This window comes from Amblyomma mixtum, chromosome 9 (assembly GCF_055824585.1).
Source record: "Amblyomma mixtum isolate Tamu chromosome 9, ASM5582458v1, whole genome shotgun sequence".
In the NCBI taxonomy this organism is placed as follows: Eukaryota; Metazoa; Arthropoda; class Arachnida; order Ixodida; family Ixodidae; genus Amblyomma; species Amblyomma mixtum.
The window spans coordinates 74,270,606-74,298,415 of record NC_143020.1 but is presented as its reverse complement, the minus strand read 5'-3'; the positions used below and the strand labels follow the sequence as shown (position 1 = coordinate 74,298,415).

The 27,810-nt window shown below is 49.0% G+C and overlaps 1 protein-coding gene across 1 annotated transcript; it reads left to right on the top strand.

Moving 5' to 3' along the window:
- Positions 1-27,219, top strand: LOC149329749 (cytochrome P450 3A4-like). The gene is made up of 7 exons (XM_089559606.1): positions 1-49; positions 13,767-13,959; positions 15,713-15,902; positions 18,205-18,413; positions 23,270-23,562; positions 24,402-24,702; positions 26,559-27,219. The coding sequence occupies exons 2-7, from the start codon at positions 13,789-13,791 to the stop codon at positions 26,970-26,972; spliced, it is 1,578 nt and encodes a 525-aa protein (XP_089415732.1). The 5' UTR covers positions 1-49; positions 13,767-13,788; the 3' UTR covers positions 26,973-27,219.
- The last annotated feature ends 591 nt before the right edge of the window (positions 27,220-27,810 follow it).

The following is a 27,810-nucleotide window of genomic DNA, read 5'->3' as shown; positions in this document are numbered from 1 at the left end:
ACAGCCGCGTCAGGGGAGCTTTCTGCTGCCAGACTGCTGTCTCGTCCCGGTGAGCATCGCTGCCGCTAGTGTTGTTCTCGCGAAACCACTTGCATGGCGCCTGATCATCCTGCCCGCAGGGCCCGCGAAATGAGCCGGTTTGTTTGCTGCGTGAAACAATCTTCAGCGCACTGGTGGGAAAGCTGCACCAACATGCGCCATTGCATTACTACCTGTTACATGCTATTACAAAGAGTGTTTTTTTTTATGAAATTTTGTCTCAGTACCCTTAAAGCAATCAAGAGCAGCAGCCAGTGCGAACAGGCGAAGGCTTCCGCCTCAATGTGAGCAGCTTGAGTGCTTTTAATTATTGCTTTCATTTCGGCCATCTATGTCCGCGCTATTTTTATCTCCTACACCCCCCTCCCATATGTGATGCCCCACCTGTGGCCTTTAATGGCGCAATAAATGATTTGGTCTATGGCGGTTTAACGTCCCAATGCGGCTCGGGCTGTGTCAGACGCCGTTTGAAAGACTCCAGAAATTTCGACCACTTGGGGTTCTTTGACGTGCCAAGTACCCTCCTACTCTCAGATTGGAGTCAAGTACTCATATCCGTCAGTGTTCCGCCAGAAAGCCGGCTAGTAAAAAACGACTGCTGATGAGCCTAGCGTCGAAATGACGCTACAGAGTGGCGCTGATATTTCTTCCTTGTAAACAACGCGCAGTTATATATATTTCCATGACGACCAATGACGACACCGCAGACGAACAAAGGCCGCTACTAGTGCATGTAGCTCACGAGAAAAACGGAAGCATGAAATTTTTTCCCGTGTTTGAAGCAAAAAACACCTTCGCATTCCAGGCCGGTCTGTTATACGGGGCACTTTTGAACTACCGGAATTAGCAAGCTTGTTTCCAATACCTTTGCACGTCGAATGAAAGCGGAAGCGTAACGCAAGCACGAATTTTCTTTTTTTTTTTGCATTACGAGATATAGTGCTCAACATATCAGCGGTTAGAACATTTAATTCTGTCAAAACGTCATGCTGAAAGCGGTTCCTGTTGCGCCTTCGGCTCGCATATGGAGAGATGCATAATCCCTCTCTTACCATGGGCAAGGCGAGTAGTACGGCAATTGTTCCTCCTCCATTCTGGCACCAAGGTCACCCGCAACGCGCCGACAACGGGAGCTAAAAGCATATCTTGCTTAAACGTCCGTTGTGTCAGTCTGTAAAGCAGACCGTATTGTGGCGCTTTCCAAGCTCTCTCGCCTGGCGCCCAGATCCTCTGCGAGGCTCTCGCTGCCTACAATGTCTTTAAATGGACGCGGTGTCATTAATCGCTGTTGAAGCTGAAGGTTCTGCTTCCTGACAAAATCTGTTTGCGAGTTATGGTCTCGTCCGACAAGTAACGCGCAACAAGCAAGAGTCAAAACGCCAGATTATTCTGGGCCAACACAAAGGTTCGCAGCAGCAACACGACTGGTGCAGCAAGGAAATAAACAAGTACTGCGGTTCAAAAGTGTAGCTTTTTGGGTTTGTTGGTGCATGATCATAGCGAGAGAATATAGCGCAGAGTAGGACAGGACACAAGGAGGCACCCTCACAGCGCGACAGCCTGTTAATGCCAGCAGCCCATTTTGCAATCCGGTTTGCCCACGCTGCGCAACCTGGGAGGACGTCACTTTCTGCGGTGTCGTCCAGGGATTTTTCAGCAACTGGTCCGGGCCGCAGTTCATTTCCGCTGCGTGGCCACACGGCAAACCGACGAACTCCCTGATGTCGGTTGCTCGATCGCTCCTTATCTCGTTTTGCTGCTGCTGTCGAGCTCTTTGTCATGCCACTCCGAATAACGCGCATATCATGCGCAGTGCCTCCAAGCCTCTTTGGTCTCTTCCTCGCACAAACGGCGGTGAATTCGCACGCGCGCGCACCATACACACCTGTTCGCAGCACGATGGGGTCCCCGGGCCCCACAAAGCGTTCATGGCAATTTCATGCGCGCTCATGCGCGCCGCAGTACGCATCATCCACTCGGCTTTCACCATTTCCGCGGCGGAGAGCAAAGATCCGAACCGAAACGTCGGCACATGACCTGCCAATTGCTGCCAGCCTGCTCTGAATAAAGCGATTCTCTGAGCTCTTGAATGCTACCAATATCATGTGGCTGTTCCTCCATTTGATGCTAGAAGTGCGTGGTTACCGCAGTAAGGGAGGGGAGCACCGGTGCGCCGCACACTTATCAGCTGAACAGGGTCTAACATTTTTTTCGCCATGTTGAACAACTTTTCGGCGATCAAGTATCCCGTCCTGCAAATCTTCCTTCTAAACTTAGCCCTAATTGGACACTCTTCGAATAAAAAAGCCATACGTCATCCAGCCCATTTTGTTCTGCCTGTTGCCAACGAGAACGTACCAAAGCACTGCTACTAGTGAGACCTGTCGGTGAAGTCTCTGCCTTCCATTCCAGTGTCCAGAAGGACGCTATACTTGCTGGGCTTTCTGTCAGCGCAGCGGTTGCCTTTCAGTGCACAAGTTTTTTTGATGGCTCCACCTGGTAAATGTAATGGTCTAGCCATATTCTTTCCAGGCGGAAGGGGCGTTGTCAAAACACCTGGAAGACGCAGTTCGGTCTTGCTAGAAGCGCTAGTCTATAGACTATGAGGGCGAGGTTACGGAGGTTTCTGGTTCGCTTTGAGTGGTGCAGCCACTCTTATTCATTTCCTAGCCCACCGCAGTGACATGGCTTACTAGCCGTCGCCATGGGAGCTGCATGACGTCTGAACGAATCTAACCAATAGCCAGCTCTTAACCGACATACGTAGGAGAGTGAAATGGGGGAGAGCGCGAGTATGGAAAGTTGCCGGAAAGGGCTCGACGACTTTCTCGCGCATTGAGCATTCCCTGCTGCGTGCAGAATTGTATATTTTGGCTGAGGTGTTCATTACTACACAAGGTAGTGACCGAGTGATTTTATGTACTATCGGGGATAAAATTTTCTGGACGCGAGCTCTTGGAAAAACGTTTATTGTAGCTCCTCCTCGCTACCCACTGCCTTTATGTTGTATGAAGGCATTAAAGGCGCCGCCGCGGTGGCTCGGTGCTTATGGCACTCGGCTGCTGACCCGAAAGACGCGGGTTCGATCCCGGGCTGCTGCGGTCGAATTGCGACGGAGGCGAAATTCTAGAGCCGCGTGCACTGTGCGATGTCCGTGCCCGTTAAAGAACCCCAGGTGGGCGAAATTTCCTAAGCCCTTCACTACGGCGTCTTTCATAGGCTATGTCACTTTGGGACGTTAAACCCCCATAAACCAAACTTTATTAAAGGCTAACTGCTCTTTGCTCTGGTAACAATATCAGGCGGCTGGCTAGCGAGGTGGAGCTACAATAAACGTTTTTCCAAGAACTCGCATTCCGAAAACATTTCTTGCCGACAGTTCCCGACAGACGTCATAACAGGGCCCTGTTATGACGTCTTCATGAGGACATATATTTTTATCCTTTAATCAAGCTAGTTTCAGAGCCGTTTCACTTTCTTTATCCAGATCCCGATTCGCGCTCAAAACATATTGTGGGTGGAAGGCAGATCGAGTCAGGCTAGCGACTGCTTATTTAAGAGTTCGTTTCAGCAAGAAAGGAAGAAAGGAGGAAGATAGAAAGAAAACACACCAATGTCGGCAAGGGATCCAGGAAAAAAACTGGACTCGTGGGGAGGAGGAGGAGGATGTAGAAGAGGAAAGGCAGGGAGGTTGACCGAAAGAATAATCGGTTGGCTACCCGACACGGGGGGAAAGGAGTGAGGGGATAAAAAAAAAGAAATAGGAAGGAGAGTAACAGAAAATTGAAGTCACTCTAAAACGTCACTGTTCGTCAAAGTCACAGCATATCGTGCTGGCCAGAAGTTCTCAAGAAGCGGAACAGTGCCTTGGAGGCCTTTTCCGCCGACGACCGCCGACGACCGCCGCGGGCAGGGGCCGAGAATCTTCATTTCCGTGAGTGGGCGTCGATCTAGGCACTCCAGCGCACGGCTGAGAGACTGCCTTTCGGTGGTGTAGGCAGGGCAGTCACAAAGAATGGGGGTTTAGTCTCGTCAAGCCCGCAGATGGCACATGCAGGGCTATCAGCCATACCTATTAAGAATGAGTAATGGTTGGTGAAAGCTGCGCCAAGCCAGAGGCGACACAGCAAAGTTTCTTCTCGTCGTGGTAGGCCTGATGGTGGCCGTAGCTTCAAATCTGGGTCCAAGGATTTTAAACGGGAATTGTGAAATTGGCCGGAATTCCACGCGGCAAGCGTGATGTCCCCTGGACTCGTGATTTTTTCTTTTGTGATCGCGAGAAGTACATATGACAAAACGTGTCCTCCCCCCTCGTCCCCAGGATGGTCGACAAAGGGCACAAACAGTTATCGCGGAGAACCATTCTCGGCGAGCTGGAACTTTGGTGCGTTTCACGGGCACATTTCGCTGGGAAGGGGAGGGGGGGTACTTTATCCAAGACATTGTGGAGAGGTGTTCACCACAATAAGTCGACTGCTTTAGAGTCCAGTGCACACTTTCAAGCAACATCCGACTTGAACGCACCACATCATACTTATTCAAACACTTAGAAGTCAACCTTAAAATTCCTCTCCAAACTCAGAGCCCTATAGGCCGCACACGAGTAACACATCCGCCAGATGGTTTCCGACACTCCGAGTTCTCTTTCGCGTGCCTCACCCCTTCGCTTTACCGGCCTCTTTGCTTCTAGCCAGTCGTCACTCTCCGCTCATTCCTTATGCGTTGGTTCATTACAAGACAAAGGATAAAAAAGTCGAAACAAATACCACCAGTATTTCCGCTCAGAAAAACTTTCAGCACACCTGGAGCTGACTCGATGAAGCCACACGTCATTCATGTTTTTACATTTGCACAGCTTTTTTCCATTTTACATTACAGAGAAGCTAAGCGAACCGAACGCGTCGCCAGCTATTCCCAGGGACGCAGGCGCCAACGCATGCACCATACTGGGGCCAGCGCGAGCACGCATCTGCTTCGCCACATGTGCGCTGGGAATCCTCGTCACAACCCGAATGCTCAGAGCTCTGTTGTTCATCATACAACGGGAAGCGTCCATATCCCTGCGCGCTAGGCTCACTGCAAAACAGCGTTTTCTGCCTGCACTGTCACTCAAGCTGGGACTGCGTTGTCACGGCTGCTTTTACAGAGCAATCTGCAGAGAAAGGCTTCGACGCCGACTTTGTAACCGCCAGCTGCTCTTCACGTCACATCTAATGCCGTCGATTATTGGCGAGAAATAAATGCAACTCAAGTAGGAATTGCTGGAGACGCATCTAACGGTCGCACCTGGAGCGGTTTTTGGTTTCGTTTAGGGGGTTTGCAGTCCCAAAGCGACTCAGGCTATGATTGACGCCGTAGTGGAGGCCTGCGCATAATCTCGACCACCTGAGTTTTTGTAACGTGCCCAGACATCGCACAGTACAGGGGCCTCTAGAATTTTGCCTCCATCTAAATGCGACCGCCGCGGCCGGGATTGCACCCGAGTCTCTCGGGTTAGCTGTGTACGACTTTAAACACATGAGCCTACATGTAGGATGTTAATGCATGCATCTATTTTATCTTGCTCTTCGATGTTAACTGTATTGTACATGTTCAAATATCTAACACTCTGTATTTAGCATGCTTATAAATCTCCGCACTGCCAAAATATGGGGCAAGAACCTCGTCAAGCTTATCATACCAGCTTTCTTGTTCTTGTCATAGCAGTTCATTTGTTGTATGGGGAAGAATGCTAAATGAACATTCACTGACTGACTGACGGGACTGGCTATTTCATGTAGAAGTACTGCAGCGCCCATGCGTCAGAGAAACATTCACAGGTGGCGTCTGTGGCAGAAAAAAGGCACCGAGACCATATATATATATATATATATATATATATATATATGGTCTTGAAAAAGATCGGCCTTCCGATCGAAACATCGAGTCAAATGTGTGCGTGTGTGCGTGTGTGCGTGCGTGCGTGCGTGCGTGTGTGTGTGTGTGTGCGCGTGCGTGCGTGCGTGCGTGCGTGCGTGTGCGTGTGCGTGCGCGTGTGCGTGCGTGTGCGTGCGTGTGTGTAACAGAAGCCAATAGCCACAGAAACCAAGGGGCACAGGGGATTTTTAACTTATTTATTTATTTTGTGGTGTTGATCAATTCAGAATATTACTGAATATGTTATCGCTTAAAGCTAATTGACTAGAAAAGCAGAAGAAAAAACAACCACATGCCGCCGGTGGGATCCGAACCCACGACCTCCGAATTACGCGTCCGGTGCTCTACCTCTGAGCTACGGCGACGGGTGTCAAATCTTCTGCTTTCTGGGGTATTTATGTTTACAAGTAACCTAACCTTGACAGTGTTCATCAGCGCCACCCGCGTTCATAAGCGGCGGACGTAGAACGTCCTGAGTTACCGCAGGTGTGACGTAGAACGTCATCGAACGGAGAGGTGGAAGCTCCGTGAGAACCCTCTTATGCTTCCTATGGCGTCAAGGCTGCCAGAACCGAGGCCCTCGCTAAGCAATTAAGCAAACAAGGGAAAGGGAATGAAGGGCTCGTTATAAATATGACAGAAGCCAAGAGCCACAGAAACCAAGGGGCACAGGGGATTTTTTAATTCATTTATTTATTTTGTGGTGTTGATCAATTCAGAATATTACTGAATATGTTATCGCTTATCGCTTAAAGCTAATTGACTAGAAAAGCAGAAGAAAAAACAACCACATGCCGCCAACAACCACCACATATATATATGTATATATATAGACGTTGGTGAGTGGCGACACCACGGGGTTAACCCGAGCATCCGCAGGGACATCCCCGCAGGGGGATGATGGTGAACAATGCGTCACCACGGACCCGAGCATCCGCGCTTATCCATGCGTGGCATCGCCGTGTCCGGGGAAAAGGGGATCCTGGTGGTTGAGCCGATGCCGAGCGTTTGGACCCTTAAGGCCCCTCGGCGGAGGCAACACACCACTTTGGCCCCAGCTTCCTGTAGACGGCACCTCCGGCCTGACCCGACCGGGGGAAATCGGCGGTCGCCTTTTCCTGTCCTCCCCTCTATGTTTCACTTTCCTATTTCCTTTTCCTGTATCCTTCTCTCTTCTTGGTTTTTTCCTCTTTTTTCTGGCGGCGAGGGTTAACCGTGTGTGACCAACTACCCTGAGTTGAGTCATATTAGGTTATAGTTGAGGTGTACAGCTGGCGTGGGCAGGGCTTGTTTTCCAAGTTCCTGTCCCGTCCCCTCGTAGGGCTCCATGGTGGGTGGCTGGCACCACGGCTGAAAAACGCATACATTCTATGGCTCCCCCTCCTCCACAAAATGATCGCCCTCATAAAAAAGGGCGGACCGAAGCAACTGCTCAGTTCATAAACAAAAAACAGGAAACGTTCCCGAAGTATCATGTGATACATAGCGAAGAAGCGGAAATACCAGCCAGGAAAATCTCTCCTTTCATAGTCTCTAAATCTCTGACTGAAGCCTTGGGCCTTGGCTACAAGGTAACAAAACTAGCCAGCGGCGACATCCTCCTCCAGATCCGTGACCAAACACAGTATTCAAAACTTCCAGATGTAACAAACTTTGCAAACATTATTGTCTCTGTTAGTGCTCATCGATCACTGAACACAGTTAAAGGTGTCATTTCAGAATATGATTTCTTGAATCTCACCAAGGAAGAAATGCTGGAGGGCCTTAAAGAACAAAACGTCACTGAAGTCCGAAGAATAAACATCCGTAAAGATAATAAAGAAATACCCACGAAGCATATAGTCCTCACTTTTGCCTCTAGCCAGCTCCCAGAATCCATAGAAGTAGGATATTTGAAAATAACAGTACGACCCTTTGTCCGAAATCCTCGCCGATGCTTCAAATGTCAGAAATTCGGTCATGGCTCTCAGAGTTGTCGCGGCCGCAAAACCTGTGCCAAATGTTCATCACACGATCATGAGTCTGAAAATTGCAATGCAGCACCGCAGTGCGCTAACTGTGAAGGGGATCACCCCGCGTACTCGAGGTCGTGTCCGACCTGGAAAAAAGAAAAGGAAATAATAACCATCAAAACAAAAGAAAATATAACTTTCAAAGAAGCACGTCAACGATTCAGTCAAACACAAGGAACATTCCTCTTCACAGCAAGAACAAATTTCGCCGATGTGGTGCGACAGGGCGGGGCATCACACCAGGCTTCGGCACCTGCCCAGGTTACACGCAGTGAGCCTGGGGCAGGGCCATCCGCGCCCCGGGCAGACGCAGCAAAAGCTGCTCTGCCACTTTCGAAGAAGGGCCCGCCGGCCTCCGGGTCGGCAGCCCGCAAGGCTTCCCCCAGTCGGGAGAGGCCTACAAACCGCACACCCGTGGGTTCTCCGCGGACCTCCAGAGCCTTTAGCGAGGCGATGGACACAACGCCAAACTCGCCCCCGCTTCAGCGGCGGCGCAGCTCGCTTGAGCGAAAAAGAAAAGACAAGAGCCCAGTAATGGCACCCCCAAATCCTCTACTGTAACTTCTTTACGACACTCCCAAAAATCATCCAACATGGCGTTCCTTATACATTGGAACTGTCGTGGAGCATTAAATAACTATTCTGATATAAAAGAACTTCTAAACACATTTTCTCCTATGTCTTTATGCCTACAGGAGACAAACTTAGGTCCCAAACACCAGAATATCCTAAAGAAGTATCAAGTCTTTCGGTGCGACCGAGAGCAAGCTGATAGGCTCTCAGGAGGTGTTGCTATTATTGTGCAGAGTGGAGTTGCAACCCGTGAAATCAAGATAAAAACCAAGTATGAAGCTGTTGCAGTCACCGTCCTCCATTTTAAAACCATCACCATATGCTCGGTATATCTACAGCCACATCTATCAGTAACACTGCATGACTTAGAAACACTTTTACAACAGCTACCAGAGCCGTATCTGGTAGTCGGTGATTTTAATGCGCATTCCTCTTATTGGGGCAGCGAACAAACAGATACTAGAGGCCGTATTTTAGAAGATTTTATTCTATGCAACAATGTCTGCTTACTAAATACAGGGAAACAAACGTATTGCAGTCCCAGCACTAGAAAAATGAGCTGTTTAGACCTGTCTTTTAGTTCGCCCTCTATTTTTAATGATTTTAACTGGGATGTTTTAGACGATCCGTATGGAAGCGACCACCTACCAGTTATCATTAACATGTCATCACCACCATCAGTAACCCTGACAAAACCACGCCGCTGGAAGCTTCATTTAGCCGACTGGGAACTTTTCCGAGCTGAGGCCAGCCTCGATAAAATATCCACAGAGTATTCTAGTATAGACGAACTCAACGAAATATTTACCTCATGTATTATTGCTGCAGCACATTTAGCCATTCCTCAGACTTCGGGAACGGTAAGACCAGGCCATAAACACTGGTACACACAAACATGTAGAGAAGCAAAAAAGAAACAAAAAAAAAGCCTGGGGGATTTTCCGACGATACCCAACGCAGGAAAACTTTATAAATTTTAAAAAAGCGAAAGCTAATGCCCGGTATATACGCCGCATAGCTGAAAAAGAATCATGGCAAAAGTTTGTGTCATCAATAAAGAGCTCAATTACGTCGAAAAAAATGTGGGAACAAGTGCGTAGATTAAATGGGTGCTTCTCCGCTTTCACAATCCCTTTTCTGACAGACCCCGACAGACAAACAAACATCAAAGAACAGGCAGACATTTTGGGAGAGCACTTCTCTAAAGTTTCTAGCTCCCTCCACTATACCGACTCATTTCTAAAATACAAAAACACTGCTGAAAAACAAAGACTTCCCACGAATAGCAGGTTGAACGAGACATGCAACAGTTTAATAACCTTTGAAGAAATCAATAGAGTACTCTGCACCGGAAAGCAAACAGCACCCGGGCCTGATAAAGTCCATTATGAGATGATAGCCCATCTTTCAGAACCTGCCGTAGAAGCACTTTTAAAGTTTTTTAATAAAATATGGGTGTCCGGGAAGCTACCTGAGGAATGGAAGAAAGCAGTAATTGTACCTTTCCTTAAACCCGGAAAGCCACCAAGTTCCTCCGGTAGTTATAGACCCATAGCGCTCACAAGTTGTCTTGCAAAAACTTTTGAAAGTGTTCTTAATATCCGGTTAATGTTCGTCCTTGAATCCCGTACACTGCTTGATATACATCAATGTGGTTTTAGGAAAGCGTGCTCAACGACCGATCATCTAGTCCGCCTTGAAAATACAGTACGAGAGGCGTTTATTCACGGACAACACTGCCTGGCAGTTTTTTTCGACATGGAAAAAGCTTATGACACCACGTGGAGGTTCGGTATTCTTCGTGACCTTGCAGATCTAGGCATCTGCGGCAGGATGCTAAACTGCATAAAGGATTTCCTCTCTGACCGTTCATTCCAGGTCCGCCTTGGCTCAACACTCTCGAAGAATTTTAGTCAAGAAAATGGAGTGCCCCAGGGGTGTATTCTGAGTACAACTCTCTTTATTGTGAAAATGAATTCTCTTGTGAAAATAATGCCAAAGTCTATTATATATTCTACATACGTTGATGATCTCCAAATAGCGTACACCTCCACGAACCTCTCAACATGTGAACGACAAATACAGCTGACGTTAAACAAACTGGCAATTTGGGCTGAAAGAAATGGTTTCAAGTTTTCCCCTCAAAAAACAGTCGCCGTTCTTTTTTCACTGAAGAGAGGCTTACAGGCCGACCCCACACTCCACTTAAATGAAACAGTACTGCCTATGAAAAAGGAGCATAAATTTTTGGGCGTAACATTTGACAGAAAACTTACGTTCCTACCCCACATAAATAACCTAAAAAAAAAAGCCACTAAATCACTCAACATATTGAAAGTACTGTCTCGAAAACACTGGGGTCTGATAGAGCATGCCTCCTACACATCTATCGCTCCTTGACACGTTCCATCTTAGACTACGGATGCGTAGTGTACGGATCAGCACGGCCATCATACCTGAAGAGACTAGACCCCACGCATAACTCAGGCCTTCGCCTTTCATGCGGCGCTTACAGAACATCGCCCATAACCAGTCTCTACGTCGAGACAAATGAACCCCCGCTAGAAGTCAGAAGAAACGCCCTTACATGTACATATGTTTTCAAAGTGAGATCCTTGCAAAAACACATCTGTTATTCCATCGTAACAAAGTGCCCCTCTAGAATAATATTCAGGAACAAACCACAAGCTACCAGGCCTCTGATTTTAAGGTTCGAAGAGATATGCCAGAATCTTGGCATAGCTGACACATTACCTAACATGGCTCAAAGACGGGACCCACTTGCCCCATGGAATAATTTTCACACCGACTGTGATCTCACGCTTACACAGTTCCGAAAAACACAAACTCGCTCACAACACATCATCCAAGAATTCCTCACACTCGAGGAAAGGTACAGTGGCTTTGAAACTTTTTATACTGACGGTTCAAAAACAGCCGATTGTGTTGGAAGTGCCGTAGTACAAGGAAGATGGAAAAAAATAATAAGACTTCCCCAGTATGCATCCATCTTCACTGCTGAATGTTATGCCATCTGGGTTGCGGTAGAGAGAATAGTAAACGAGAACATAAGCAACAGCGTTATTTTCACAGACTCGCTCAGTGTACTCACAGCGCTTCACATCAGAAATGCAGTCACGCCACTACTCGGCGACATCATACACACCATAATAACAGCCACTACCCACGGACTAAACGTCAAATTCTGCTGGGTCCCTAGTCACGTCGGTGTAAAAGGGAATGAAAGAGCAGACGTATGCGCAGCGCAAGCCCGGAACAAAGAAATCGAGAAAGTAAATTTACCTTTTAAAGATTACATGAAATTAGAACATTCTAAACTAAGGGATAAATGGCAGGCACCATGGAATAATACAATAAATAATAAACTCCACTTGGTTAAGCCTGTGTTGGGCGAATGGAAAACATGTACTCACCACGAACGCATTAAGGAAGTCAATTTATGCCGTCATCGCATAGGACACACACACCTCACACACAACTTCATACTAACAAAACAAGACAAACCTATATGTGACGCATGCGGAGACGACCTCACCGTAAACCATTTGCTATACTCATGTCGGAAGCTCGAAACACTGAGGAAGAAACATTTCACACGGTTTTACAATGAACAAATCCCTTTTCATCCATCACTGGTTTTGGGAGAGAATGCACTTGTCGACTTGTCCTGCACATTTAACTTTTTACAAGAAGCAAATATTCTAAACAAACTATAGGTTACAACAACTGTAACACATAAATTCTAGAAACATGCATTTAACCCCGTGCTTTACAATTTATTGACACACCTCACCTTGCCTTACTTGTTTCTGAAACACCTCAGCCACTTTCTCATTCCTGAGAAGACGGCCGAGGTCCCTATTCCATCGGGTGGGAACCTCAAGATCCTTCCCAGCCAAGGATGGCTGCTGAGGTTACCGACCCTATTTAAAGCTTTTACCATAAGTCACTTCTAAAATTTTGTCTTAAATTTTTATATTTTTACTATGCTGCACAAACTAACTTTTTAGGCCTTTTACACCACCGTTCATTTAGACTTTTGTACAACATCCTATATATAACAATTTTTATACCCTGAGCTTGGCGCATGATAGCCTTAGTCGCTTATGCGCCATAAAACACAACACACAACACACACACACACACACATATATATATATATAGTGATATGAAGTTGCGAGGACGGGAACGGGTTTATTTTCAAGCGAGTACCGGGAACGTCACTGAACGGTCAGCGTCAGGTGGGCTCTACCGAAGTCTCGCGCACATCGAGATCATTTTCCAGTGCACTGCAGTGCGGCAGCGCGGCGTCACACTTAGCCCGGCGCAGTCGAAGCTCGTCCTCGAGCGAGTTAGTCAGCGTTGTGATGGCAAAGTTTGAGGCGAGCTACGTGAACAACCAGGACCTTGCGAGAGCGGCGATGGCCTGGGGGGACTTTGGCGATTGTGTAGTTGAGTCACTGAGGCGATTGAGAGCAACAAAAGGGCCGCAGTACTCTGCAAGGAATTTCTGGTAGAGGCCCCGTCGACGCAGTGGAGTCCAGAGCCAAACATGGTGACCGGGTTCATACGTGACCGCAATGTGTCCACTGTCGTAACGGCCCTTGGTGCGAACTTGTGTCCTGAGCGTTCGGAGGTGAGCTAGTCGTCGCGCTTCCTCCGCTCGGCAAATGGTCTGTGAAAGGGACAAATCACGTTGTTCAGGAAAGGGAAGAATTGTGTCCAGAAAGGTTCGTGGTATGCCCGTATGCGAATACATTCGTCATGCATGCCGTACGACTTGCGTGGCCCCTAGAGAAATACCTTCGTTAGCTGGAAAATAAAAGCACTTAGCTTTGACATCTCGTAGCACGCCCGTTCAGTCATCTCTAGACTTGAACAGAGCACATCAATGGTGCTTTATGCTGTGTATTTATGGCAATCGCCGCTGTATACCGAGCTCGATATAGCATTGAAATATATGAGGCGTTAATCACGATTCATGGGAATGTGTATGGAAGATAAAATCTTGTTTAAAGCCTTAGGCCACCTGTAAGTGATGTTACTGCTCTCCAGACAAATTTGTGAACGACTGCACGAAGGAACGAGGCCATTGAAACGAGGAAGGTGTTCAGGAATGTTTATCCTCGTGCACGAAGGCCAGGACAGCCGGCAGCGACCCAGACCTTTAGTGATGCCCCACATCGTGACTCGTTGTGTGCGCAGGGTACGGGACCTGTCAGTGGAAATGTGGGCCGAGGTGCTGCTCTCCCTTCTCATGGTGGCGGCGTCCGCGTCGCTGGCCTGGTTGTTACGTCGGAAGAGGAAGCAGGGCCTGTTCAGGCGCCACGGCATCCCGGGACCCGAGCCGGAACTCCTTTGGGGCAACTTCATGCAACTCAAGGAGGATCGCTTGAAGGTGGGAGCTTCTTGCGCTGGCTGCTGCCATGCTTGATACTCGAAGGAAGCCAACACAGCTTGTTCCACACATAAGCGTGGCTCGTCACTGTGACCGAAGAAGGTGAAGGGTATCCGGAGTTTAATGTCCCGAAGCAGCATGGTGGTTATGTGGGACGCCGTAGTGCAGAGCTGCCGCTTCTGTCAACCACCTGCTTACACAGTATAGCGGTATGCGCTCGAAATTTTTGGGCTGGACGAGCTATGGCTTCACGCGGTTAATTCAACGAGAGGCTGTCTTGCGATACAAGCCTTGTATCTGCTTTAGCTGTTGTTGCCTTTTTTGCGTTAGACGAGCACATTGTTCTTGTCCAAAAAGCAATGTGACCTCATGCCTTCTTCAACCTGTTCGTCTTCTCGTGCTCTTTTTCTTTTTCCTCTTGTTTTTCTGAGTCTGATTATAGTAACGGTTATTACTGTTATTCCGGATGATGTCCCTTAACTCCTCTCCGTAATGTAATAAGAAAGTTTTCGATAAAAAATTGTTTGCTTCTTCCATTTGAGCCGATTTAACTTTGTAACGTGGCCACTCTGTTTGTACAGTCCTTGCCAAAAATATAGAGCCCAAAGGGCTTGCTTCCAAGCCGTGTAGCAGAGCTTTAAAGCACTTTTAACAGTCTTGGGATGGTTGAGGACTTATGTTGCTGCCGCCTTCGTGAGATTAGGGTCCCTGGGTGTGCAAGATGAGCGGCGCTGCAGGATCTTTGCGGAGGCAGATCCTTTGGCCTGTATGCTTTTGACAAAGACTGTACTTATATATCTCTGCCCCAAAAGTGCTGCAGTGCTCCCGCTCCTTGCAACTTCGCTGCCTTATAGAGTGTGCGGGGCATAGAATATCATAGTGGGCAGGTGTACCACGTGACTGTGCGTTCTCCGCAAGCGCGGTTTTGGAATGGCGCGAAAATGTAATCGTGTTTTTGAGATTCTAAAACCTTATATGACTATTGATACTCGCCGGCTACAAAAAAAATGTGCCCGTGGGTAATAGTTACTGGTAAAAAGTTAACTGTTAGAATTTAGTTGAAGACTTTACCATGCACTTACCATGATTCTCCTGCGAACACTGACATTACAGTGCCGCAAAAACTTATCTTTGCCTCAAAACCTCTAGTTTCAAAATTCAGTCGCGGCCTTCCCTCAAACACCTGGTATATACGAGGTATGTGCAATAAGCAATGCCCATTACTTTTTCTCGAACAGTCATCATTTAAAATGTATGAAATTCACAAAAATGTAGCCAAACGTCTGCCTGACATTTATCAATCTGTGTCATATATATATAGATATATTTATATATTTATATATATATATATATATATATATATATATATATATATATATATATATATATATATATATATATATATATATATATATATATATATAGCAAACGGCAAAAGGCGAAGAGGAATGGCCCCTATGATTGCTAGCTCAATGAAACGAGCGTCAATCACCGACGCGAATTACGTGGACTAGTAGAGTGGGGCCGCCTGTCTGGGGTAGGTCAATAAGGACACACCAACGCGGGATGCATCGTTTTGGGTAGCCTGTGAAATTGTAAGGCATTATCTTTTTCTCAAAAGGAGTAAAAAAAAATAGGGGCGCTATTTTTGGACCCCGTTGTATATGCATGTTTCTGTGCGTGTGTGTTGGGTGACGGTATGCATGCCGTGTATACTCAAGCCCACGCAGCAATCCCAATTTCGACGACGCAGGTGATGGAGCGATGGATCAATGAGTACGGCAAGGTGTTCGGCTACTACAGAGGCGAGGAGCCGTACATGGTGGTCTCCGACCCCGTGATGGTCAAGCAGTGCTTGGTCAAGGAGTTTCCCGCCTTCCACGACCGGCCGCCGCTCACGCTCACTGTGGAGCCGTTCGCCAGCTGCCTGCTGGATCTCAAAGGTATCTTGCGATTATTCTTTACGGTCGGTAATCGCGAACGCGTAATGATACCCCTGCTATTGGGTACTTTCGAGCGGCTATTGAGTCGACAGGCTTTGGGACTCATCTGCGATCGAACTCGAGAGTTCTGCTGCTTCTACGCGGGCAACTCGGTCGCTGCCGACCGATTTTATTATGTCATGCCAAGCTGTTGTACCACTACCGTCGTTCCCAATAATACTTCAGGCATGCAAGCAATCAGACCTCTAGTTTAGCATGAAATGATCAAAACGATTTGTTTACCCCATTGCCGATTGCCGTAGAAATAGACTAGTTCTGTGCTCACAAGGGCCCGACTGAGTGATGGTAGATTAATGTCCTTTGTATTGTGAGTTGACAATATTGAAAAGGAAAAAAAAACGGCGGCTCCATAGACGGATGTTAAGAACGACGACACCGGGCAGGAAGACCATAGAGTCACACAACTCGCCCACTTTCCCCAGAACTCAGAAAAACAGACGGTTAATTTTGACGAATTCTGGGGTCGTTAAACTAAGCACAGAAGCCGAAATAAGCAATTGCGACGGTCTCTGTCCCACACTTACTTCCTGGCACGAAGCACGAAACCTACCTAAGCACTTTACATAGGACTCCCTTCTCGAGTGCTGGTGCGGCAGGCTGGAGAAAACTTTTATGCATGCGCCTCATTTACTCGAGTTTGGTGATCCGAGTGGAGGAAACAATCGACAGCAGATGAAAAATTTGAGGGGACACTATAGGGACACTATAGGGGACGCGATAGCGTAATCGGTTAATTCCAGTATATACCGAAGGCCGTTATCCATTCCTCATTCATAGATCACTGGGACCCCCTATACCCCTCCTGGCGCAGTGGTGCAGCGGTTAAGCGATGCGCCACGGCTCTACAGTGGCAGGTGGGCACGTTGTGAGGATGCCGCAAGACCACGTGACCTAGGTGGCGCACCTGTCTCCCAAGTTACTCTCTGGGGACCACTTGCCAAGGCTGTGCGCGTGGTTTGTCGCTCACAACGTCAACGCCTACAACTCCGACATCAGATTTTCCCGTAAACTGGGTCCTTAACGCTGTGGCGTAAAAATTCTGCCTTTGGCGCCTATTTGTCAGTGTGACAGAGACCCGAAAGTTTAGCAGGAGCTGACCGAGAGGACTAAAGCTGCTGCAAGACCCAATGAACTCTTATAATAGGCGGACAGAACCCCTTTTTTCAGTTAAAATCAAAACATTTTCCGCAAAATCAGTGTGCATGAATATGTTGTCTTTCCTTCTGTCCCGTTTCCGTTTCATGGCTAAGCGCACGATGACAGTCATGTTCAAAAAACTGGCATCAATTCAGTTGGTGCTCGGTCTTCTTGATGCAGAAGAAGAATGCACAAACTCCTCCAGAAGAACATGCAACAACTTGGGGCTGTATTCTACAAGCTGCCCATTTTTCCTTGTCTATTTTGCATCCATTCGGTCCTCTGTCAGAGGTCACCCGGATACACCCACGGTTTTCAAGCGTCTGTGGCAAGCGTCCAGCCATTGGCTGAATGGCGACCGAACCTCATCACTGGCTGCATATCGCAGCCAATGGCAGCCAGTGGACTGGTCCGGTCGCCTGCTGCTGACAGAGCGCTGCGATGCATCTCACCACTGACTGCATATTTCATCCAATTTCAGTCAACGGTAATGTCCGGTAGACAACTACTCAAAAACCGGGTCGCTTTCCCCAGACTGACTAGCGGGTACACCTGACTAACCACTGCTAGAGGACCGAATGGCCGCGAAATGGAGAATATAATATAAACAGCTCACAAAATACGACCCCTGGCCTTTCGACACAAGCGCTTCCTTCCACCCGCGGCTTTTGTTGACTTCCTGTATCTAACATGTTCTTAGACCTCACGTATCGCTCCTTTCCCTCAAGCCACGCATACTATACCTAAAGTTCGGAGCATTCTTGCAAGTTGGAGACCAAGGAGACGCTGCCAGCTTGGCGCAGGCGTAATTCCTTACAAAAATGATATATAGACATTCTATAGACATTTATAAGCTATATTTCCTCCCTTTAGACATCCCCTTTTGTCTATTCATAGGCTATAGACTTTCTATGGACAAAAATGTACTAAAAGTGTTTGGGCATAAATCTATAGATCTCATGTAGGCTGTCAATAAGATTTTTATTGTCTCTAGTGTATAGGAGTTGTCTATAGAAACGCTTTAGACTTTTAAGCAAATGCTATGGGCAGTCCATAGAATGAAAATTTTTGTAAGGGTTCCGACCAGAGGTCGGTCTTTCTGCAGGCTCCGAGTGGAAGCGGCTGCGCTCCGTGCTGAATCCGACGTTCAGCTCGGCCAAGATGAAGCAGATGACGCCCATCGTGCGTGGCTGTGTGGACACCATGATGGAGGTCCTGGAGGAGAGATGCAAAGCCCGGGAGCCAGCAGACATGCTCAAGGTGGCACAGGGCTTCTCCCTGGACGTCATTACTAAATGCGCTTTCGCCTGGCAGGTTCGTCTTTTACTCTGTCTACCCATATGTAACTGGCAACGTTACATTCGCAGAGCAGAGGTGGCGATGAGGTTGATGTGTTTGGCTCCTGGACGAAAGACCATGGTCGCTCGTTTTATTATGGCCGTCCGAACGCCAGGAACAGCTCTTTCATCAGCACTTAGAGGTGTATTACAGATGCCTATTAGAATTTTTATTTATTGGAAAATAACGTCATGACCTCAAGGCATAAAAATGGGAATGGTTACTCAGAAGAGGTACACCACGAATCGTAAGTTAATGAACGTAGTTTTACAAAAATATTGTTGTTACCTCATAGCAGCTCATTATCTTTGCATACTCATTAGTCTGAGCATATGCATTTTTGAATTAAAGGTAATCGATGAGCAACAGCACTGGGGGAAGGCGATTGCGCTGATCGGATATCCGCAATAAAAGTTAATGAAAGCAGGTTTTGTTTGGCAAAATGGGTATCAACTTTATTAGCGTGAGCAATTGAAAGTAGCATGAGCTGTTCGGGTGAAATAACGAATTCTCAGCACAGGTAAATATATCTGAATGAAAAGGCCAAGACAAAATGATCTGTGACGAGAAACAAGGAGTGCAATTCGAGATCCGAGTTACAACTTGCATTTTCCTGCTGCTTCTAACGCACTGTCTCTTCTTTTATTACATGAGAAAGAGGTGAGTAGGATTAGTGTAGTTTACTTTAGCATCCAGCGTACTTGCCGACCCACTCTCAGTAACAGCGGCTGTGGGGTGCTGTTCTGGCCTGGTCAACCATATGTTATTCAGGGCAAACTTCTCGCTGCTGTGGTACCCGTGGCCCCTGCGCCAACACCCGCTCCAACCCCACAGCTTTTCCAGCCTAATCATGGCGAACAGCTCAGGTAACACCACCATCTGGCAGTGGAACTGTCGCGGGTTCACGCGTAAGCGTCCGGTCCTCGAGAAGTTCCTCACCGCGAGTGATCGCCCCGAACTAATAGCCCTACAGGAATGCGACAAGAACACGCAACTTGCCGGTTACACTACCTACCTATCGGAACGAGTAAAGCCTCGATTAGCCACTCTCGTGAAACGTAATCTCACTGTCCTCCAACACAATTTAAATCCAACTTTCCCCGAACACGTCTTCTTAGAAATATTACCTCGGCCCTCGCGCAAGCGTCGCACCAGTCTGTTTGTAATTAATGTCTATAGTCCTCCCCGAGCCCATAAGGATATTTTCGGTCCTCTTTTCCTCAAAGCCCAGCAGCTAGCGCAGGGACAACCCCTCCTCATCCTCGGTGACTTCAACGCGCATCACCGTGCTTGGGGCTACCACTACGACTCGGCTAAAGGCCGACGCCTTCGGAATGACTGGCATACGCATCAGCTGACCCTCATCACGGGCGTCTCCTACCCCACTAGACAAGGTACGGGCCTACACCGAGATACAACTCCGGATCTTGCCTTTACGACCTCCGCAGTTAAAGCTGCTTGGTGCCACACTCACGAAAATTTCGGGAGTGATCACTTTGTGCTCGAGATTGTCATACATGAGCCCACCAGGCAATGTACGCGGAAGGCTCAGGTGATTAACTGGGACTCTTTCCGGATGCACAGGAAACGGCATGACAAACATCCCACTATTACTAACATCAAGGCGTGGACAACCGAAATTGTCAAACAAGTGGCCCACGCCACAAAAACCGTCGAGTTAGAGGACACAGTTCCCCACTGCGACCGCTACTACGCCCATCTATGGGAGCGCAAGAAGTCGCTCGAAGCTTTACTTGCCACTCGGAAATGGGACCGTGATATCCGACGTAGACTGGCGCGCGCACACACGAATATTGAGAACTATGCAATCGAACTCACTCGACAGAGCTGGCACAACATTTGTGACCAGATGAACAAGACTCCAAACACTCGCAACACGTGGAACCTCCTTCGACATTTACTCGACCCAGCTGGAGGCAAACTCCAAACACGCCAACAGCTCGAGCGAATCTTCCACCAGTATCCTGGCACGCCAGACGAGCTCAAACAAGAGTTTATAAATGCTTACATTCACCCCGAACCAGCAACCAACCTCCCCTTCTATTAGGGCGCTGACAATCCCGGCCTAGACGCTCCAATCACTCTTGCGGAGGTCCGAGCAGAACTCAATCGCCTCAAGACGACTTCGGCGGCCGGTCCCGACCGCATTTCAGATAAAATGCTTAGGAACCAGGATGACGCATCCATTCATGCTCTTACCGACTATCTTCAAGAATGTTGGGCCAGCGGTACCATCCCTCAGGAGTGGAAATGCGCGAATCTAGTCCTCATCCCCAAGCCGGGAAAACCACCAACTTTGGCCAACCTCCGCCCCATCTCTCTCACGTCATGCGTTGGGAAGCTGATGGAACACGTTATCCACACCAGACTCTTGAGGTACCTCGAGGACAACCATCTACTACCAGACACAATGTTCGGCTTCCGCCCTCATTTAGCGGCCACGGACATTATGCTTCTTCTCCATCATCAGGTGGTGATGAAACGTACACTAGACACGAAAGTCATCGTCGGCCTCGATGTTACCAAGGCATTCGACAACGTCCTTCATGAAGCGATCCTTCAACAACTTCAGGCTCTCCGTGTCGGACATCGCACGTATGCGTACGTCCGAGATTTCCTCTCCGACCGCACAGTACAACTAAACACCGGCACGGGAGATCCTACCATCATCTCTCCGGGAAACCGTGGCACGCCCTAGGGCTCCGTGCTTTCGCCGATGCTTTTTATCGTTGCACTAATAGGCCTTCCCAAGCTACTCGCCGACATCCCTCACCTGCACCACAGCATTTATGCTGACGACCTCACACTTTGGATCACGCACGGCAGTGACGTCCAGATAGAGGAGACTCTCCAGACCCCAATCAAACGGATCGGAGGTTACCTCATGACAATTCGCCTCACCTGCTCGGCGACAAAGTCAGAGTATATAATCATCCCGTCCCCGGGACGACGCCCTCCAAAGATACATCCTGAGATCAACCTCCAGGGGCAAGGTAACCCGATCCCTCGTACAGATCACATCAGGATCTTGGGCTTGCACCTACAGGACAACGGTAGCAACAACACCACGCTCCAACGCATCGACCAGTCGGTGGTACAGATCGGACGCCTCCTTAAGCGAGTTTCCAATAAGCATCATAGAATGCAAGAGTCCAACCTCCTGCGCCTCGTTCAATCCTTCATCTGCTCCCGCATCACCTACTCTGCATCCTACCTACGTCTCACTCGTGCCGAAAGCGAACGGCTAGAGGCGCCACTCCGAAAAGCGTACAAGGCGGCCTTGGGCCTTCCCATGTCCGCAGCTACGCATAAGCTCATGGCTCTCGGAATCTCCAATACCGTGAGCGAACTTATTGAAGCAACCCTCACTGCCCAATACGAGCGGCTTTCACTCACACACGTTGGCCGAGCGGTACTGCAGCAAGTTGGGATCTCCCCGCCGAGAGCGGCCCCAAGTTATGCTGAACTTACCCCGGAATGTCGCGAAAATCTCCGCATACCTCCCATTCCCAAACGGATGCACCCGGAACACCATGCCGAGAGACGGGCCGACCGTGCACGTCAATTCGAGAAACGCTTCAGCGGACGTCCAGACGTCACGTATACGGACGCCTCTTACCATCCCTCGAAGCCAGCGACGGTGGCGGCAGCTCTCGCCCCTCAGCGCAGCTGGTACACAGCCTGCAGCATTCGCAATGCAGAAACAGTCACCGCAGCAGAGGAGGTTGCCATTGCGCTAGCGCGAGCTCACCCTAATACCAAAGTCGTCATCAGTGATTCTCAACAGGCTATCCGCAACTACGATGCTGGCCGTATCTCTTGCCAGGCGTTACACATTCTCCTTTCTGCTGCACCCTCTTCCAACTCTCGCTTACTTTGGGCTCCAGCCCACGAGTCGCTCAGCGGAAACGCCCAGGCGCACACTCTCGCCCGAGATCTCAGCTGCCGAGCAGAGTGTATGATCAGCCTCCCTGCTTCCTCTGACACTAATATCTCACGCGCTTCTCTACTCACCATTTACACGGACATACTACAGCACTACCGGCTCGAAAGATGTCTCTATCCTTCCGCACACCGTGATCTAACAAGACGCGAGGCCGTCCAATGGCGCGAACTACAAACTGGCAGTTTTCCATACCCCCTCTTATACAGCAAGATCTTTCCGCAACAGATAGACCCCATGTGCAAACACTGCTCAACTCCAGCCACTCTCATACACATGGTGTGGACTTGTACACATTACAACACAAACAACCCAAACACCCCAGAGACGTGGGAGTCTCATGCGTACTTCCGAGCCGGCAGACCAACGCCGGCTTATCCAGCGCGCGGTGGAGGCCGCGACATCCCAAGGGATCCCCGCCGACCTCCTCTAAGCCAGCGCAACCGGTCCTTGGACTGGTCCCTGTTTTTGGGAGTAATAAAAGAGATCACCACCACCACCACCATATGTTATTGAGGCTGGATCCTACTTTTCCGACCTTTCCCCCAGAAAAGCTTCCATTTGCCTTCCGGGGATAGGCGTTTTGAATGCAGAGTCTCCCGCTTCTTCGTTACACTGCAAAGCTGCCAAACCGGAAAGAAGCAAAGAAAAAGGCAGCCAGGGGTTTGAGTAACGCTGAAATGTGGGCCCGAGGTATCCGGTACCTTGGAGCTGAATTCACTACTCGAGTTTCACTTCAAGGAGTCTGGTGTTCCTGTCGTAAAACTCAGTGTAAGTTGCTCAAAACCTTGAGCAAGCTTGTACCATTTACCCACGTATCCATCGCACGTACAACATTTCCAGCTTTCGCACGGCTCACAACACGCAGGTGGACTGCCAAAAGAATCCCAACAACCCACTGCTCTTGGGGGCGCGTAAGATCTTCGAAGAGGCCGAGAGCCCCGCTGTTCGCAACGCCATTCGGTTCCCGGTGCTGCGGATCATCATCAGGGCGCTTTACCGGCTCAGCGATTACTGCAAGGTCACTCATCAGATGACCGACAACCTACGCCAGGTGATCGCAAAGCGGCGCCAGGATCGCAAGCCGACAGTCACCGACATGCTGCAGCTGATGCTGGAGGCGCAGGCTGGCGCCGAGGAAGCGCATCACGAGTCTGCCAGGTGAGGACTGATGTCGGCTGGCTAGCGTTTAACAGCTATAGACGTAGATCAGCGAACTGTTGAGGTTGCTATCCGCGGTCGCATGACTGGACAGGAAGCATGCTTTGCAGGTAAAACGCCTTGCTTGGACAGCCCATAGAAGACGGTCACTGCACTTGGGTATTGCCCAGGTCTTTTCGGTCACCCCGCCTTCGACCGCTTGTCGTTTTCAAGCTGGGCAGCGTTTAACCTAAGCCGAGGTTGCACACATACAACATGATTTTTCCCCCTAGGGTGAAGGTGAGCGTAGGTTAGTGATAGGTGGTCCTTCTAGATGTTTGGGGGTGTGTGGGGGGGGGGGGGGTGGATTGGGGCCTCAGTGGGTTGGTGATCGGCGCGGAGGGAAAGTGGCTGATGGGTGGTGCCCCTGCAGGCTAGCGGCTTCACTCTTTAAGGATAGATACATTCACCGGCGTTTTCGCGTTGTGACACTGGTACTGCTTTCGCAGACAAACAATATAAACAAAATTAAAATACAGACAAGGAAACAAACAACGAAAAAAGGAGGAACTGCAGGGTCCAAAAAAGGCTATAAGAAAAAGCCCGTAACTATCTTTTATATTTTTCTATACTTTCGCCTTTTCCGTTTTCTTTGTATCGTGATTTTCATTTCGGGCAGCCCGAGCCGGGTGCCTACATATAGGCGTTCTTATATAAAGAAGTAAAACAGCTGGCAATGGCGCGTCAATTAAGTACTGTTTTACGAGCTAGCGCCTGTCGAAGGCTAATTAAAGAGTAACGCGCACCGAGACTCGACGAAGGAGATATGCTTTTGGAGTGACAAAAGAGTAGCCGCGCAGGCGAGACGAGCGGCTCATCGAGGATCGGCACGTGGTGTCCAATGCGTTCATCTTCTTGGTGGGAGGCTACGAGACGACGGCCACGTCGCTGGGGTTCCTGGCCCACTTGCTCGCCTTGCACCCCGAGGAGCAGGAGCGGTTGTGCGCAGAGATGGAGGCCACCTTCGGCGACGACGGGCTCAGCTATGAGGGTGTGCAGTCGCTCAAGAGGCTCGACATGGTCATCCACGAGGCGCTGCGCATCTACCCGCCCGTGGTGATGTTGGTCAAAAGGCGCTGTCGGAAGGACACCACTGTCATGGTTAGCCCTAAACTCTATTAGGGGATGGGTTAGGTATCTTGCGCAAGCGTGTAAGTCATGGTCGCACGAACGCGAAGCGTACAGGGTGATTTGGGTGTACGCGACAAATATGGCGGTGCAGGGGTAGTCCCCGTCACCGCGAAGACGGGGGCGCTTGGCTTGTGCATTGATTCCATCTGTGACGCTCCAGCGTCGTCTGTCATAGTAATATGTCGTCTACCACATGCGTTCTTGATAGAGGCGACGCTCACTTCAGCTTCAGTTACAGTATTGCGATAATACCCAAAAGAACAGCTTCATGTGTTCACTGTAGAAGTCATCGCTATCTGTACGTTGTTACCCGTCGCCAGATTACCTGTCCCGCTCTACTTGTCGGACTGCTGTAAAGTCGCTGTGGATATACGTCTATTCACTGTTTATGCATACGTAACGCACGGACCTGCAAAATTCTCAGTCCCAAAACTCTAAGCACAGCACTTTTGAAGCAACGCATCATCATCATCGTCATTATCAGCCTGACTACGCCTACTGCAGGACAAAGGCCTCTCCCATGTCTCTCCATTTAACTTTGTCCTTTGCCAGTTGCGGCCGACGTATCCCCGCAAACTTCTTAATCCCATCCGCCCACCTAACTTTCTGCCACCCCCTGCTAAGCTTGCCTTCTCTTGGAATCCACTCTGTTACCCTTAAGGACCAGCGGTTATCTAGCCTTCGCATTACATGCCCTATCCAAGCCCATTTCTTCCTCTGGATTTTAACCAGGATGTCATTAACTCGCGTTTGTTCCCTCACCCACTCTGCCCGGTTCCGGTAGCGTATTCGCCAACTGCAGCCTGTACAGCCACAAGGCTTGAAACCACGGTGCATTGATCACGGTGACTGAAGATTGTCACAACGGCTTACCTAAAAGGGATAATAAATCCTCTTAAATGGCGTTATATGCCACTAAGCATCACGATTTGCGACCTAAAAGGGGAAAATTTGAAAAAAATGAAATTAAAATAACAAATAAAATTACAGTACAGAGAGCGGAGTCGAACGGCCGACCTTCCATACGCAACACGTGCCTCTAATCCACTGCGCCATAGCGGCGATGTGAAGCCGTCGTTCTGAATGAATATTTATAACCAGCCTTAATGTGGCTGCTACCTGCCGGCGGGCGGCGCTGTCATCGCTGGCTGTACCGGCTGCATTTGGCGAACACGCGTTCCGGTATCTCAACGTTACACCAATCATTTTTATTTCCATAGCTCGCTGTGTTGTCGTTAACTTAAGCTGAACGCAGAGCGGTAGCAAAAACATGCTCTTTTCAAGGAGAGGGCTGAGTCGGGCTGGTTGGTTCATGTTGAATGGTACAGCAAAACAGCGCTGACGGACGGGACGGAAGAAGGCGAGACAGACACATGCGCTGAACTAACAACCAAATGGTTTTTTGCGAAAGAGGGGACAATATAAAACATAGAAGGGAAGAAAAAATGCGGTGCAAACATGACATGGCATACATTCTGGATATCATCACTGATTAAGAAAAGCGATCTCCTGTGGGAATAGAGCCACCGATGGTTGGCTTACACATGAGTTGCCTAATGCGTGAATGTGAAAGGCCTCCGATATCAGGCGCGAGCTATGATCTGTATACTTGGCGATGATAGTGGTTTGGTTCTTTCCTTCTATGCTTTATATTGCCCCCTCTTTCGCAATAAACCATTTGGTTGTTAGTTCAGCCCATGTGTCTGTCTCGCCTTCTTCCGTCCCGTCCGTCAGCGCTGTTTTGCCGTACCATTCAACATGCTCTTTGTGGCTTGTCGTAGCGCAGATGCTCTCGTCACTGACATCCGCCACGTTTTCGTTGGCAGGGACAGTTCTTCCCTGCGGGAGTGAACATCATGATCCCCACATGGCACCTACATCACGACCCTGCCTTGTGGGAGGAGCCGTTCGAGTTTCGCCCGGAACGCTTCGACCCAGATGGAAGCGGAGGTCTGCGGCAGCAGTCGGCCGCCTACCTGCCTTTCGGCCTGGGGCCCCGGGAATGCATCGGAAGGCGGTTCGCGCTGCTCGAAATCAAAATGGCCGTCTGCAGGGTTCTGAGGGAGTACCGGCTGCTGCGCTGTGAAGACACCAAGGAGCCACTGAAGCTGACCGTGCCCAGCGTCATCATCAACCCGGAGCGAGGATTACTCGTAAAGCTAGAGCGACGTCGAGCTAAAGATAGCAAGGACTCGGTTGCGCCTGCTGCTACTATGTGCCGGGAGACAGCCACCACATAAGGCTATACCAACGTATATATTGTTCTAATTGGTTGTGGTGTAAAACAACCAAGCTTCTTCTTGGCGCAGCGTTGTGTCTGCGATTTCAGCTGGCACGCGCCAGACGTGTGAAATGCGACCGACTCTATGCATGGCCATGAAATCTTTGATCAGTGTGTAAATATGTGCGACCTAATGAAATGGCATTATTTTGTTAGACCACTGATACGTGATGAAACAAGCATGGTCGCAAACGCAGGTGGTTATCTATTCGAGTGCTATATGCCTAATTTATGAGGACGGGAGGGCGGGGGGATATGCTCAGAGAAAACCAGATGAACGGTTGGTCAGAAATTGACTTCTGGAAACGGACGGCATTACGCTTGATTACGTACCGCCCAAAGCGATGTTTGCCAGAAAGAAAAGCTTCGGCACTCCTCCTCTGACGTCAAGCCCCTTTCCAGGTTGACCATACTATAGCATGACTTTAGAACACAAAGCTCAAGCAGAAACCGCTCCATGGCGTCATACCTTCAACCGGACAAAGTGTGTCACATCACGGGATGAAAGCAGGGGTCTTTTCTTTCTAGAAGCTATTGGCACAGGCTCGTTCGAGCTACCCTCTTTACAGTTGCATGGAGTTTCTCTCATCAGCCACCACGGGCGCGCTAGTGTCGAGACGTTTGAAAAAAAAATTGGGTGGCTGCATGACGTTCGTCGCGGTTACTCATCCGCGTTACAGTTGGCTATATACAAGATGTTTCAGGGAAGACTAAGTAATTTTCAAAAATAGGCTTTTTGGGGTAAAAATATGCCATTTGCGGCATAATGTTACCAGTGTTGGCGGACACCGGGAAGC

Excerpts from the sequence above, each read along its gene's own strand:
- LOC149329749 (XM_089559606.1), top strand. The coding sequence starts at position 13,789 with ATGTGGGCCGAGGTGCTGCTCTCCCTTCTCATGGTGGCGGCGTCCGCG. Across the intron at positions 15,903-18,204 it reads CTGCCTGCTGGATCTCAAAG|GCTCCGAGTGGAAGCGGCTG; the intron begins GTATCTTGCGAT and ends GTCTTTCTGCAG. Across the intron at positions 23,563-24,401 it reads GCGCATCACGAGTCTGCCAG|GCGAGACGAGCGGCTCATCG; the intron begins GTGAGGACTGAT and ends GTAGCCGCGCAG.